A 14,038-nucleotide genomic window follows, 5' to 3' on the forward strand; every position below is an offset into this window, starting at 1 on the left:
AATAATGGAAACTAGTGCCACTTGGCAGAGAGCATCGAGTGACGCGCCGGCTTACAGGACTATTGACTTTATTCTTCGCCGGCGACGACCACCACCCGCGTACAAAGAACAACACCCCAAACCCAACTAAACTACCTGAAAAAGAAATACAACTAACCAATAATTTTCTGTATCCGAAAACAAAACAAACACAAAACAAACATAAATTTTTATACTTTAAAATTCCCAACCATTGCTTTCTCTAGAAGCCATCATTTTTGCCCTCTTTCCTTCTTCTTCTCGTTCTTCTATTTTGTCCCTTTTTCTTGCTTTTTTTCAAACCCCAAAATCCCTTTTTTCAACGGCAGAGCTGGCGCTCAGCTCGCATTTTACATAACCCAGTTTTCAGAATCCCCCCGAAGCCTATTTGGCAGTGCTGCTTTTCTCACAAGTGCTTTTATTCTGTTTCTTGAAGACGCTCACGGGTTCTCCATGGACAGAGTCGGACTTGGACCCCTCCATTTAATCCCAATCTGTACGTTTTTTTCCCAAGCAACAATTCTCTCTCTGAATCTTTGTTTTTATTTTTTTTTGGGTTTTTGGGGTGGGTCTTGAATCGTTAAAGAAGAATGAGTCAACTCAGTTTGTTATTGCAGGAAGCGGTGCGGCGGGAGAGGGCGGCGAGGACGGTCCTCGAGGTTCTGAGAGAGCAAATGGACGACGCGGGTGGAGCGAGGGGGGTTTTGGGCAGGCGGAGCTTCAAGCAACGGCTGAGACTGAACGGGTTCGGATGCTGTGGGGCCACCTGGGGCTTCGGACAGACGGCGGCGATTGGCGCCAGAGAGGATGAGGAAGATCAAGAACCGCAAAATCTTCCGCCACAAGAACGAGTGGTTATAACTGTGGGCCAGGCTGAACCGGTTAATATTTGGAATCCGGATTGCGTTGCTTCGGTTTCGAACGGGTCGGGTATGAATTTAGCTGCCGCTCTGGCAGCCGAGCGGCAGTTCCGGGATCCGCAGGATACGGAGGCAGAGGGGTCGGTGGGTCCCGCAGATAATGCAAGGACGGGAACAACGACGCCGGGAACGCCGATGAGAGTGTCGCTGATGAGGCTGCTTGAGGAGACGGAGATGGACGGCTGCGACTCGTTTGGCGGTGGCGCGACGGCGGACAGTGAAAAAGCAGCGGAGGGAGGGATAGGGAATGATTCGATGTGCTGCGTGTGCATGGCAAGGAAAAAAGGCGCGGCTTTCATCCCATGTGGGCACACATTTTGCAGGGTGTGTTCGAGGGAGGTGTGGTTGAATCGAGGTTCCTGTCCCCTCTGCAACCGTTCGATCCTCGAGATCCTTGATATATTCTAATGATCGTCCGATTTGATTGGGTGATCAAAGAAAAAACAAAAAACCAGAAAATATTGGATGTGATTGTTTGTGTGGGAAGATGCCTCGAGATTAGTGCATTGTTGAAACTTTGATGGTGGAATTTTCAATGACTGGAAAATCCAATTCAATTTTTTCACATGTAATATGGGGTTCTTGAATTTAATTAGTGTTTCCGTGACTCTATTTTTCTGCAACTTTAAAGGTACAATGTGCATTTTGTGTACATTTTTATGGTAATTTTTTTTCTATTATTTTGGAGTTATGTTTCTTGTGATGGCATTGGTATCTCACGTTGTCAAAACAATTATGCACTGTCATGCGTTTAATTTTCTTAAGTAATAATAAATGTTAGCATAGTCATTTTGTAATAAGTCTGAGTTTCGACCAATACACTTTATATGACTAAGTACAGTATCACTTGTACATATAATTTAAAGTCGCATAATTTTTTTTCTATGTAGCAATGCATTATTATCTTAAAATATCGTCACAATGGTACCAGAAACGTAAATGCATTGTTCTCGTAAAATATATAATATTGACCCGACCTTTGACTGAAGAAGCTAATTGTCAGATAAATATGTTTGATTTCTTTGGAGGCACATGTACAAGGAAGCTTTTGTTAAAACAAAAGCAACTGTCATCTTTTAAATTTGTCGTTAAAAAGTAAGCTTGAAACGTTGGCTTTTGTTTGTGTTTCAAGGGGAATCTTGAAGAACATTTAGGGTGGGTTGGACCAACCACAACTACCATCAACTTATAAGTTGGTGGGCAGAAATTGGTGGTTGTGCGAATCCATTTATGTGGGCTTAAGATAATGTGTTATTTTTTCCAAGCCCATACAAAAACGTCCAATGTTGCACAAAGTTGGCCCTAGGTCCTTCGGTTCTATCATCTTCTAATTTACCGCTGGGGATTCAACAGGTTTTTTTTCCGTACACATTAAAAGTGCATATTTAAGTTACGGATGAGAACAAGGGTCTTTGGATTTTGTTAGAACAAACAACTTAACAACTCTTGTTCTCACGTGTAGCTTAAATGTGTATACTTCTGGCGTGCATTTGAGAAAGCCTTGAAAATTTCAAACTACCATCAAATCATTATTAAGAAGTTCAACGCGATGTTGTCTCCAAATTAATCAAATACTCTGATGTGCAATAGTAATTTACAGACCTAAATCACGTATGAATAGCATCACGGAATTTGAATCTAGCAATTCGAAAGAGATGCCCTTTTATTAATTATATTTATTTAAAGGAAAATATATTTTTGATCAAAGTAAAGAATATAAGTAAACTTATGATATATCAATCTGCATGGCATATAAGTATCAAAAGATTCATGTATACAGTTTTCATATAAAAAGTGGGGATCATTTTCATGTATATACGTGTATATAGTAAACGAATATAGAGAATGACTTGTATGGCACAGTGCTATCTAGCTATCTTGTGTTCAACATGAAAAAAGAATCCAAGCTTTGTTGTATATTTTTGAATTTTTATAAAAAAACAAAAAAAAAAAACACAAAACTCCCTTGTTTTTTTGGCGATGGATTATCTTCTGTTTTTCATTGTTTTTGTTTTGGTACAATAATCACATTATCACATGATTTTATTAATTCACACATGTATCATAATATGGGTAGACAACTTTACATGGCAAAACAAATTTGATCACAATCTTGTGATATGAATCTTTTCTTCTTCTTTTGTGTTCGAAATGATAATCAAATATGAATCTAGTCGCCCATAACATTGCATGCGGGATGGACCCCATTTATGACTTATCCAAATTCTCAATCACATGACCGAATGAGCAACCCGGTCAAATTTTTCCACGATCAAAGAAGAAAGAATCTCTTCAGGGAGGGTCCACTTTATTATGTGCACTGATCAATTGATATTTTACCTCATCACATCAGAGATCTTATACGAGCAATCCGAATAAGCATAGAAATTGATAATTAGTATTACAATATAGTGATATTTTTTTTTATTTATTAATGAGAGATCTTATGTTTAATTTTTGTTAAAAGTAAACTTGAATCATAATATTGCTAGTTTATTGTAAGGCTTAGTTCACTCCCCATCCCCTTAATGTAAATAATATATTTTGTTAAAAAAAAAAAAAAAATCATAAGCCGCTTATTGAGTACATGATTTTCACTCGTGGGGTTCATAGTAAATTAGTATTATAGATGGGATCCAAAATAACATGTTGCCACGCATGAGACGTTGGTATGAGTAATGGACAAATACCAGAAAAGAACGAAAACAAAACATGTAGCGCGAATTTTGAGTTTCAAGAAGTCAAGTGGCGAGTTTTCAGTTTCAGGAAATAAAAAGGGATTAAAATTGAGTTCCAAGAACGTAGCTAAAAATAAACTTAATTCAATAATATGCGGATGATAATAATTGGAGGATGCAAATATATAGAGTAACATGTCTGCCAACCCAGTGGTACTGGCCGGAACGAAATGGATTGTTCTTTTTAAAACCCATACCTGCAGTATAATGGGATGTGATTGGAGTGGTACCCAGGCTCTGTGACCAACTCAGCTTTACCAGAAAATGATTTTATTTTCTAAATGATTTCTTGTAATGCACCAGCAACTTTCCAAATGTATCAATTGCCAGAAATAATTGTAAGTAATACAGTTCGACAACGTTAAGTACGACTTTTTACGTAGAAATCAATCGATATCTTACGTCATCTGTTAAATATGGCTAAATAATAAGTAATAGAGAGATTTTGGATGCAGTCCTTATCAATCAATATTATTTAACTAAAATCTTGTTGGTTTTCAATTTTTGATATAAGTCTTTAAAATTAATGTGATAATTTATTTCTATTTATATTACTATATTTTTTTAATTAAAAATTAAAATTTATAGTTGTTTATGTTAATGAGATTTTAAATAAAAACTCATAATTTGTGGGATTAAAAATATTAAAATATAAATTATACTATTTTGTGTGTGTATATAAACATGGGTACATTCATCAAAATAAAAAAATAAAATAAAAAATTAGAGAAGTGTTATTGGCACTCCAAAAATTTCATTCTACACTCCTCACAAGTGTATTTTTCTTTCCTAATCTAGAAAGTTTGGAGTGTAGAATGAGATTTTTGGAGTGCTAATAACAATTCCCAAAAATTATTGTACCAAAACATGGGTACATTCTTCAAAACCACCAAAAAAAAAAAGATATTAGACTTAATAACATTAGTAAATTTCTTCGATAAAACTTGACACAGATACATTTTCCAAATCAAAGAAAAAAAATGTATCCATGTAAATTTAAAAATGGATTAGAAAAAAATTGAATAGATTTTATATAAAAAAAAATGGTACATTTTACATATAACAAATTGGTATATTTAAGAATGGGTACATTTTAAGATTAAAAACTTGAAAAAATTACATGAATGGGTAAGTTAAAAAAATTGAAATTTTTTTTTAAAAAAGACTAATGGGTACAAACTTATTCTAATTTTTTATTGATTTTGGAAATGTTTTGGATTAAAAATTAGTTAGGAGTTTAACAAAGGTGTGAGTATTAAAATCCTATATCAATTATTAATTTTTATTTTAAAAAATTATGCAACTGACATGTAAATTCATTATTACATTAATGCTAGGGACTTGGATCAAAATTTAAAAACTAATAAGATTTCAATCAATGAATATTAGTAACTAGGGACCGGATACTAATTTTTCGAAACTGAGATGCCAAATTGATAGTGTTAAACTAATCATGTGATGTTATTGTGTATTATATGAATTTACTAAAGTTTTCTATCAATTTGAGTAAATGCATGCATGCACGCATGATGTCTTCATCGAAATTAGCCAATATACGTAAAGCCAACAGAGAAAATACATGGATTTTGGAACGATCGATCCAAAAACCAACAAATTGAGGGTCACTTATATAGATATATGAAGAGGGATCATGTTCCAGTTGTATATGCATGTACTTTGCTCTGATCCCTTAATGGAAAATGCATGAATTCTTTGCTTGATCAATATATATATATATATATATATATATATATATATATATATATATATCTAAGTTCTACACTTTTTTACTTACGTGTGCGTAACTAAGCTTAATTAGCATATGTTTGAACTAAACGACTAAAATGACAAATCAATAAGACCAAACTTTTCTATATTTGGAGGTGCATGCAGTCGTGCAGGTTTGGAACACATTTCTGGGATGATTCATATTCTTAAGGCTTAACTAATGTGTTATCCTTTGAAACTGTTCTCAAGTTTCACATTGCCTTTGAAAGTTATTTGATTTAGGGAACTTTAATGAGAAGCTTCAGATACTGTTCACTTTAACGAAAAATCATATTTTTACACTAAAAAGTAAATCCTGGTACTATTCACTTTACCCTTTATTTTGTCCTTATCGTTAAAACTTAAAGTTTTCAAGACATTTTCATTAGTTTTCCTTTTGATTTAACGTGCCTTCTAAATCATGTTTTGATGTCCCACTTTACTTCTACGTTTAAGTTTGTTTAATTTTCTTTTGGGTTTTTTAGATATAGACTTTTGTAACTCTTATTTCCTATATAAAAATCCACCTAATTATAAACATCCAAATACAACCCAAATTTAAAAGTGATTGCCATGTAGGAAAGTAATTGACCTATTAATACAAAATATTTACAACTTGTACCACAACATTCAAAATAAATCAATAAATGTTATTACTCACCTTAATTACAATGAACAAATAATTTATTGTATATTATTACCCCTAACACACACATATATCCATATATACATTCAAATGTATATAGTACTACCACAAGCTCAATATATATATATATGCACAGTACTACATTTATGATCAAACATGGTATACTAATTAATCTGCCAATATGTAAATTTATGATGAGCAAATAACATATATTTTGTAGGTATTTTATTTTGTATGTATCATCATATATATTGGGCACATTTTATTATTATATGTACAAAATAATAGGTAAAATAGTATTGAATAAAATAATAATATTTTTAAGTATACCAGGCTTTTTTTTTTTTTGTTATATATATGTGTGTGAAATAATTTACCCACATTTATATGTAAAATATAATTTGTTGACTTAACTAAGCATGTATTATTACAAATATTAGTCATGTTTTGTTGTTATTATATATTAGGCAATAAATTTATTATTTATTATTTTTGTAAAATCATTAATTCTCCCTTACAATCTATATGGAACTAATTGTGTACATCAAACATTGTGTTTTGGGCATCGAAAAATTTTAAATGTGTAAAGTCAAATATAATTAATGAATTTGTTGATGTGGAATCTAGTTAATGGATTTTATTTAAGTAAAAAATTTATGACGGATTTTATGTGAAAAAAATTAAACTTCAAGGGCTAAAATCATATTTTCAGTTTTCTTCATTCAAGATTCGATACAGATGTGAAAAGGTATATAAAGTGGGATTCGTAAATATAATTAAAGGGGCAAGTTGGGTCAAAATGACTTTCAAGGAAGTGAGGCTTGCAAACACTTTCAGAAGGAATTAAACACTAATTAATTAATCTTATTCTTCAGCACTTAATTACACATACCTCCAATCTACAACCAAAACTTATTTCTTTATTGGTAACTTGATTGAATTAGGGTTTGCATGTCAATGTAAACTAAGTGATTAACTGTTAATGAAACTATATTACTTTCTAGTCGTTATTTAGGTTACTTCCAACATAGAATAAATAGGTCGTGGCAGTGACACATTTACATCATGCATGTGACTCAGAGTCAGAGACCGAAAGTTGAAAGTTGAAAGTTGAAAGTTGAAAGATGGGATTTCTTGAATTGGTTTTGATTGGTAAGAATGTTGAAAGTTGATTTGGAATGCAGCAGTCGATGGAGGAGAAAGGCGTCCAAGCCTTCGTCAAATTAATCATTTTCAATGTTTCGCAGCCCATAGCTTTTCTCTAGTCTTTGGTTGAATCTTAGAAGCCCCTTGGTTTTAGGAGAAATATTTAAGAGTGACACAGTTGATAAATTAAAATTAATTCATAACCGTAAGATTGAATGAAACGGCGAAGATGACTTGATCCGTATGTTCGAAGAGAATATGAATCCGTTGATTGTCCCACATTTAGTTTATATTAATAAAAAAACAAACTCACATACTATAAGTTTATAAATTGAGTTAAATAACGTAATGTAATTGTGTTTTGAATACAATAAAAAATGTCTACTCGTTTTATAACTTGAAACGAAAATTAACCACCACATTCGGATTCAACCACCAGTAATTACTTATTAAGTAGCCCACTCTCTCTGACATAGCATCAAGCCACCAGGCTTCTTTGGTCACGTGTTCTTTGTTCAATGCATGCAAGGGAGCTAGTTAAGCCATGCATTTGACAAATTAATTAATTTGTTAACTAGCTAGTTCTAGATCCTGTAATCTATTGTTTAGCAGATGATCGATCGAAAGCTAAATGTTTTCACTGATTTGCGCACAATTTTTTTTTCTTTTCGTAAGCTTCTCTCTTGTTGATGAATAATGTGCATTGCCTTTTTGTGGCATGCCTTCCTTTGGCTTTTACTGCTTAATTAAGCTATAATTGCCATTATTAAGAAAGAAAGAAAAAAAGAACATGGAAAATAAATGTAATTACAGTGTTACTAATCCACATAGTATGATATAAGCATTGATATGATCGATGTTATATTGATCTAGAGCATAATCTAAACTATATGTTGTAACATATATAAGTAAAAAGATAGCGCCATATAATGATGTGACAAAAGATGATTAATTAAAGAGATCTTTTGATATAGGCGTCTCAGTTTTTGAATTTTCTAAATCAAATATCCATGCCTTTTAGTAATTTGATTAAACTTTTTTTTTGTCATAATTTTGGTGCTATATGCACATTATATCGTAACAAATTTTCTATAATCTAGCCTTTTGATTACACCTCCTCCGTTAGAGATAATTGTAAAAAAAAAAAAATGGTTAGATTCAATTTATTTTCACAATAATGCTACAATTTACCAATAATTATCTACGATTTAAGATATTTTCTTTTCAAAATAGTTTAAAATATTTTTAAATCCCACAAAATCAAACATATACCGAAATAAGTTTTTCTTTTAGTATGTTAAGAGAAAATAGGATTGAGAATAATATAAATGTACCAATACACAATGTGTACAAAATAAAACGTACCAAAATAAAAATAATGTACCAATATTAACAATATGTATCAAATTAAACGTACCAAAATTGCAAATAAACGTATCAATTAATTATTTTTGTAAATTCAAATGTACCCGTAGATAATATATACGTAATGTATTGTACCTAATAATAATTCGTCAACAACTATACTTAAAAAAAAAAAAAAGCAAAAAAATTATAATTTCACGAAAAAAAAATATTTGGAAAAGAAAAACCCATTTGAAAAAAGAAATAATATTAAATGTTTGCATAACAAAAAAAAAAACTGTGATCGAAAAAACATATATGGAAGAAGAGAAAATATAGTTTAATTACTAATATCTCCACTAAATAAGGAAAATTGCATCATGCAGATAAAAAGATAAATTCAAAAATTATTTTAATTTAAAAAATATATAATAATGACATGTAATTTAGCTTAAGTGGCTATTGGTCAAAGCACTTTAATCAAAAAAAAAAAAAAATTTGTCGAAAATTTAAATCAAATTTTATAAAGACACAGATGTTTAATTTAAATGATATAGAAAAACTATATGGAATTCTAATTTTTTCTTAATTAAATATTAACATACATGCTCCCTCTCTCTAAACATATTAATAAAGGAACTTTGGGACATGCATTCGTGCATCCATAAGACACTTTTTCTAGTTAGGTTATAAAAGACACTAGGCGTTAGTCGGACGGCGGGCTGGGGGCTACGCGGATTTATGTAAATATATTATATTTCGTGTAAATAAGTGTCAATCTATACTTAAAATATAAACAATTTCATCATAAACTACATAAATAGAATGACATATATATTATGAAGTATTGGAACATAGTGAAAACATAGATAACAAGCATATAATGTGTGTTCATTTAAGTCTACAACACGTCTTTTACAATTTATTGAAAAAAAAATTGCAAAATGAAAGTTATATATTTTTTGTCTAAGTAAGTCGCAACCTAGGTAGGTACCTAGGCATGTCTAGCCGGGCTAGGCGGATGCCTCAACGGATCTAGGTACCATTTCTTAATTTTCAAATGCCTATGTATTAATCGGGCCGGTGGCTAGCTGCCTAGCGCCTGGGCGGGGCCTAGGCGGCGATAACTTGTTTAATAATTCAAGTAGAAGTTCATGACCGTTGTCAATGTTGAAAAAAGAAGTACTATTACCATAAACTAAATTACAGTAATTTTAAAAGATAGCATGCTTGGGAAAAATGGTTATGGAGTAAAACTTTTCTCCTCCTCTCCTGTCTTTCTCGCTCAATTCTCTTTTTCTTTCTCTCTATAAAACTTGATTATGACCTTCAAATAAAAGGAAACGTGAGAGAAAGATAATTTAGAAAGAAGAGAATCTTATCTTCTATATATAAAGCCGAAAACCAATTTTAGTGTCGCGGCTTCGACAAAAATTTAAGACAAAATTGCCCCTCAACCAAAAAAATCCAAAACTAGCTCAATATAATATCTCAACTAATGCAAGGGTAATTTGATCATCATAAAATATAATATAAATATAAGTGGGAAGAGAAAAAAGAATAAAAAATGGAAGGATGAGTGAAAGTAGATGGTGCTCACGTGAAGGGGAAAGAAAAAAATAATTAAAAAAAAAAGAAAGAAAAATCATGAATATTGTGTTCAAAACATTTTAAGAGGCGCGTAATGCCGGTGATAAATTAGTAATGTTTTTTTTTAAAAAAAAAAAAAAATTAGTATCTTACAATAGGCTAGCAATAGTGTGATTCAATCATATGTTGTGAATAGTGATTTTGGTGTCACCAAGCCGTTCAAAACATCTTAAGAGGCTTGTAATGCCGGTTATAAAAAAAAAGTCTTTCGCATGTTGATAATAATGTGATTAAATTAGATGTCAAATGATTTTTTTTTTATTTTTAACAAACGATATTATATTATCTACACAAAGGGAGAGGGGGTGAACTTAGCCTCATAATAGGCTAGCAATAATGTGATTCAATCAGTTGTTCATTCAATATTATTTTCTCTATTTTTAAACACGTTCAAAACATCTTAAAATATGTCTAATGTCAGTTATAAAAAAAGTCTTTCGCATATGGATAATAAAGTGATTAAATTAGTTGTAAAATGATTTTTTTTTTAACAAATAATATTATCTACACTAAGGGAGAGGGGGTGGACTTAGCCTCACAATGGGCTAACAATAATGTGATTTAATCAATTGTTCATTAAATATTATTTTCTCTATTCTTATTGTAAATTCTATAGAGACCGATTTTATTATGTGAATTCAACTATTTTAATTGGTTTATGAGATGTTTCTTCTAGCATGATATAAGATTATTCATTTACTTCAAATATTTGACTTTCCTTTTGTCAATTTACGCATATAAATACATTTAAAATATGTAAGTCGAACGTAACACGCCGTGATTTAAAAAATGTCTGCATGAAGACTAGTAAACATGTAAAAAAACTTCACGCGCGTGCATGAAGACTAGTAAACATGTAAAAAAAGAAAGACAAGAAAGAAAGAAGATCCAACAACGTATAGATCACGACCAATCACGCGTGTATAAAGACTAGTAAACATGTAAAAAAACTCACGTGCATGAAGGTTAGTAAACATGTTAAAAAAAGAAAGACAAGAAATGATGATCCAACAACGTATAGACCATGGCCAATGGCCGCAGCCTCAGGAAAAATTTGGTAGGGGTCCGTCCATCAGGACGTGCCTACTTACATACTCCCTCGAGTCCTGTTCTTTTTAAATTTATTTTATTTCAATATCTAATCTTAATTTTATTTTCTAATTTTCCATTTCCTTTTACACTTATATGTACTTGTAAATTCTTCTTTAATAGTGTATTATTTTGCTTTAGGGGGTGTATTCAATTGAGAATTTGAGTTTAATTGATTTGTAGAGATTCCATATAAAATTTTAATTCAATTTCCTCGAAATCTCATGAGAAGAGGTGAGATTTGTGGATGCTTAAATTACACTACAAAATCTCTCCAATTCCCTTTAATTCCTTAACTTTCTCAAATTCTTTAAAATCAATTTCTAATTGAATACACCTGGAATGTTATAAACTTATTTAAAATCCTAATTGAATACACTCGGATTTCTAAGGATTTTAATAAACTATCTTAAAATTCTAATTGATACATCTTGAATTTCAGCGAATCACTTAAAATCCTGATCGAATACCTTTAGATTCATTAAAAGAATTAAAATCTCTCAAAATCCCAATTGAATACATCCCCCCCCTTAGTGTCTACAATTACCAAATTTGAAAATTGGTACATGGATTCTCATGTTTTGCATTTAGACAGTGCATTTACATTTTTGTTATACAAAATTTACATGTATCATGTGTAAATACAAATGCTTATAATCGAAAATGACATGATGTATTTTTTTTTTTCACTTGTTATACTTTACCATATATATATTTGGATTAAATTCTAATACGTCCATAAATATTTGAATTTTGATAAGATCACATTCGACATAAAAGATTATATAAAAAAATCCAACTTATTTACGGATCTGCCACTCTTTAGAGCCTATAAATTGCACCATAGCTATAGGTACTCCACTCAACAAAAACAAAGGCTACACACAGAGCATACAAACCAAGCAATCCAAAGAGATATGGCGACCTTCCCAGTTGTTGACTTGAGCCTTGTCAATGGTGAAGAGAGAGTAGCAACCTTGGAGAAGATTAATGATGCTTGTGAGAACTGGGGTTTCTTTGAGGTACGTAACCCAACAAGCTGTGAGATCTTTTATTTTTATCCCTCCTCGAGGCACCAACTAGATGTCAGCCCCTCGTGTGCTTAGAGCGGAAATCTGTGAAGTAAATCTGTCTCTAAGCGCAAGGGGGTCGGAAAACAAATGCGCCGCCCTAGTTGCCCAGTTTTATGGTACTGCGTTAGTTTCTGTAGAATTATGACATTTCTATGTGTTTCTAACTCTTTTTTGTGTATAAATAACTGAAGTTGGTGAACCATGGGATATCTACTGAGCTTTTGGACACTGTGGAGAAGATGACCAAGGATCACTACAAGAAGACCATGGAGCAAAGGTTTAAGGAAATGGTGGCAGCCAAAGGCCTCGACGCTGTCCAGTCCGAAATCCACGACTTGGACTGGGAAAGCACCTTCTTCTTGCGCCACCTTCCTTCCTCAAACATTTCCGAAGTCCCCGATCTCGAGGAAGATTACAGGTCACACACTAATCACAACAAGCTTAATTAATTTTCCACAGAATTGGACTTAGTCAAGTTGACTAGAGCACCCGTGCGGCCCCTCGTTGCACTTAAGTTCGAATCTCCTCCATGTAGGTTAAATTGTATTTGACTATCGTGTTGATTTTCTTGTATATATTTTGAACAATATTTCAGGAAGACCATGAAAGAATTTGCAGTGGAACTGGAGAAGCTAGCTGAGAAGCTTTTGGACTTGCTGTGTGAGAACCTTGGACTCGAGAAGGGTTATCTGAAGAAGGTTTTCTATGGATCCAAGGGTCCGAATTTTGGGACCAAGGTCAGCAACTACCCTCCATGCCCCAAGCCAGACCTGATCAAGGGACTCCGGGCCCACAGCGACGCCGGTGGCATCATCCTGCTTTTCCAGGATGACAAGGTCAGCGGCCTCCAGCTTCTCAAGGATGGTGATTGGGTGGATGTCCCCCCAATGCACCACTCCATTGTCATAAACTTAGGTGACCAGATTGAGGTATGCCAGTTACCTGACTACCCATTTTTTATGGAACGGAAGTCCGATGCGTCATCAGTATGTATTGATATTATTGTCGTCAACAAAACTTACGGACATGTTACCAATACCTTTCAACGCTCGACCAATTTATAATGAAGGGCGGACGCCATGCACATATAACTAATAGTTTCGCTATCAAGTTTAATCGTAGACTAATTATTTGATGCAGGTGATCACCAATGGGAAGTACAAGAGTGTGATGCACCGGGTGATAGCTCAGTCGGACGGGACCAGAATGTCGATAGCCTCGTTCTACAACCCAGGCGATGATGCATTTATCAGCCCAGCACCGGCAGTGCTTGAGAAGAAAACTGAGGACGCCCCAACTTATCCCAAGTTTGTGTTTGATGACTACATGAAGCTGTATTCTGGCCTGAAATTCCAAGCCAAGGAGCCAAGATTTGAAGCTATGAAGGCCAAGGAATCCACCCTTGTTGCAACTACCTGAGCTCTGAGAACCGTCCGATGGAACATGACACAAAAATAATAAAAAATTAGTGCTTGGGTTTTATGCGTTTGTGCCAAATAAAGTAGGGGAGAAGAAAGTTTGGGTTTATTTTGTTTTCTTTTATTTTTTCCTCCACTGTTTTTGTGGTTGAAATCTATCTATATAAAATACAAATGATTAGATTCCAACTGCAAATAATTAGATGCCGAAAACTCGAGGGACCCATCA

General features: G+C 33.0%; 2 protein-coding genes across 4 annotated transcripts; both read left to right on the plus strand.

The window, feature by feature from the left end:
- The first annotated feature begins 99 nt into the window (after positions 1-99).
- On the plus strand, positions 100-1,618 carry LOC137730010 (E3 ubiquitin-protein ligase APD1). Of its 3 annotated transcripts, none has more exons than XM_088677208.1 (2): positions 100-514; positions 623-1,618. In XM_088677208.1, exon 2 carries the CDS (start codon positions 693-695, stop codon positions 1,344-1,346), a length of 654 nt encoding a protein of 217 aa, XP_088533334.1. In that variant the 5' UTR covers positions 100-514; positions 623-692; the 3' UTR covers positions 1,347-1,618. The 3 variants fall into 3 exon arrangements, with proteins under 3 accessions (XP_088533334.1, XP_068325173.2, XP_068325172.2); XM_068469072.2 differs by having other exon boundaries at positions 130-514; positions 636-1,618; XM_068469071.2 differs by having other exon boundaries at positions 459-1,545.
- Positions 1,619-12,167: 10,549 nt separating this feature from the next.
- LOC137730268 (1-aminocyclopropane-1-carboxylate oxidase 1) lies at positions 12,168-13,998 on the plus strand. Its single transcript, XM_068469326.2, has 4 exons — positions 12,168-12,340; positions 12,583-12,809; positions 12,987-13,320; positions 13,532-13,998. Exons 1-4 carry the CDS (start codon positions 12,236-12,238, stop codon positions 13,808-13,810), a joined length of 945 nt encoding a protein of 314 aa, XP_068325427.1. The 5' UTR covers positions 12,168-12,235; the 3' UTR covers positions 13,811-13,998.
- The last annotated feature ends 40 nt before the right edge of the window (positions 13,999-14,038 follow it).

The sequence above is a fragment of the Pyrus communis genome, chromosome 10, assembly GCF_041283825.1.
Source record: "Pyrus communis isolate YQ-2024b chromosome 10, ASM4128382v1, whole genome shotgun sequence".
NCBI lineage: Eukaryota > Viridiplantae > Streptophyta > Magnoliopsida > Rosales > Rosaceae > Pyrus > Pyrus communis.

Coding starts and splice junctions, on each gene's coding strand:
- LOC137730010 (XM_068469071.2), top strand. CDS start 609: ATGAGTCAACTCAGTTTGTTATTGCAGGAAGCGGTGCGGCGGGAGAGG.
- LOC137730268 (XM_068469326.2), top strand. CDS start 12,236: ATGGCGACCTTCCCAGTTGTTGACTTGAGCCTTGTCAATGGTGAAGAG. Junction 12,341..12,582: donor AGAACTGGGGTTTCTTTGAG/GTACGTAACCCA, acceptor AAATAACTGAAG/TTGGTGAACCATGGGATATC. Junction 12,810..12,986: donor GATCTCGAGGAAGATTACAG/GTCACACACTAA, acceptor ACAATATTTCAG/GAAGACCATGAAAGAATTTG.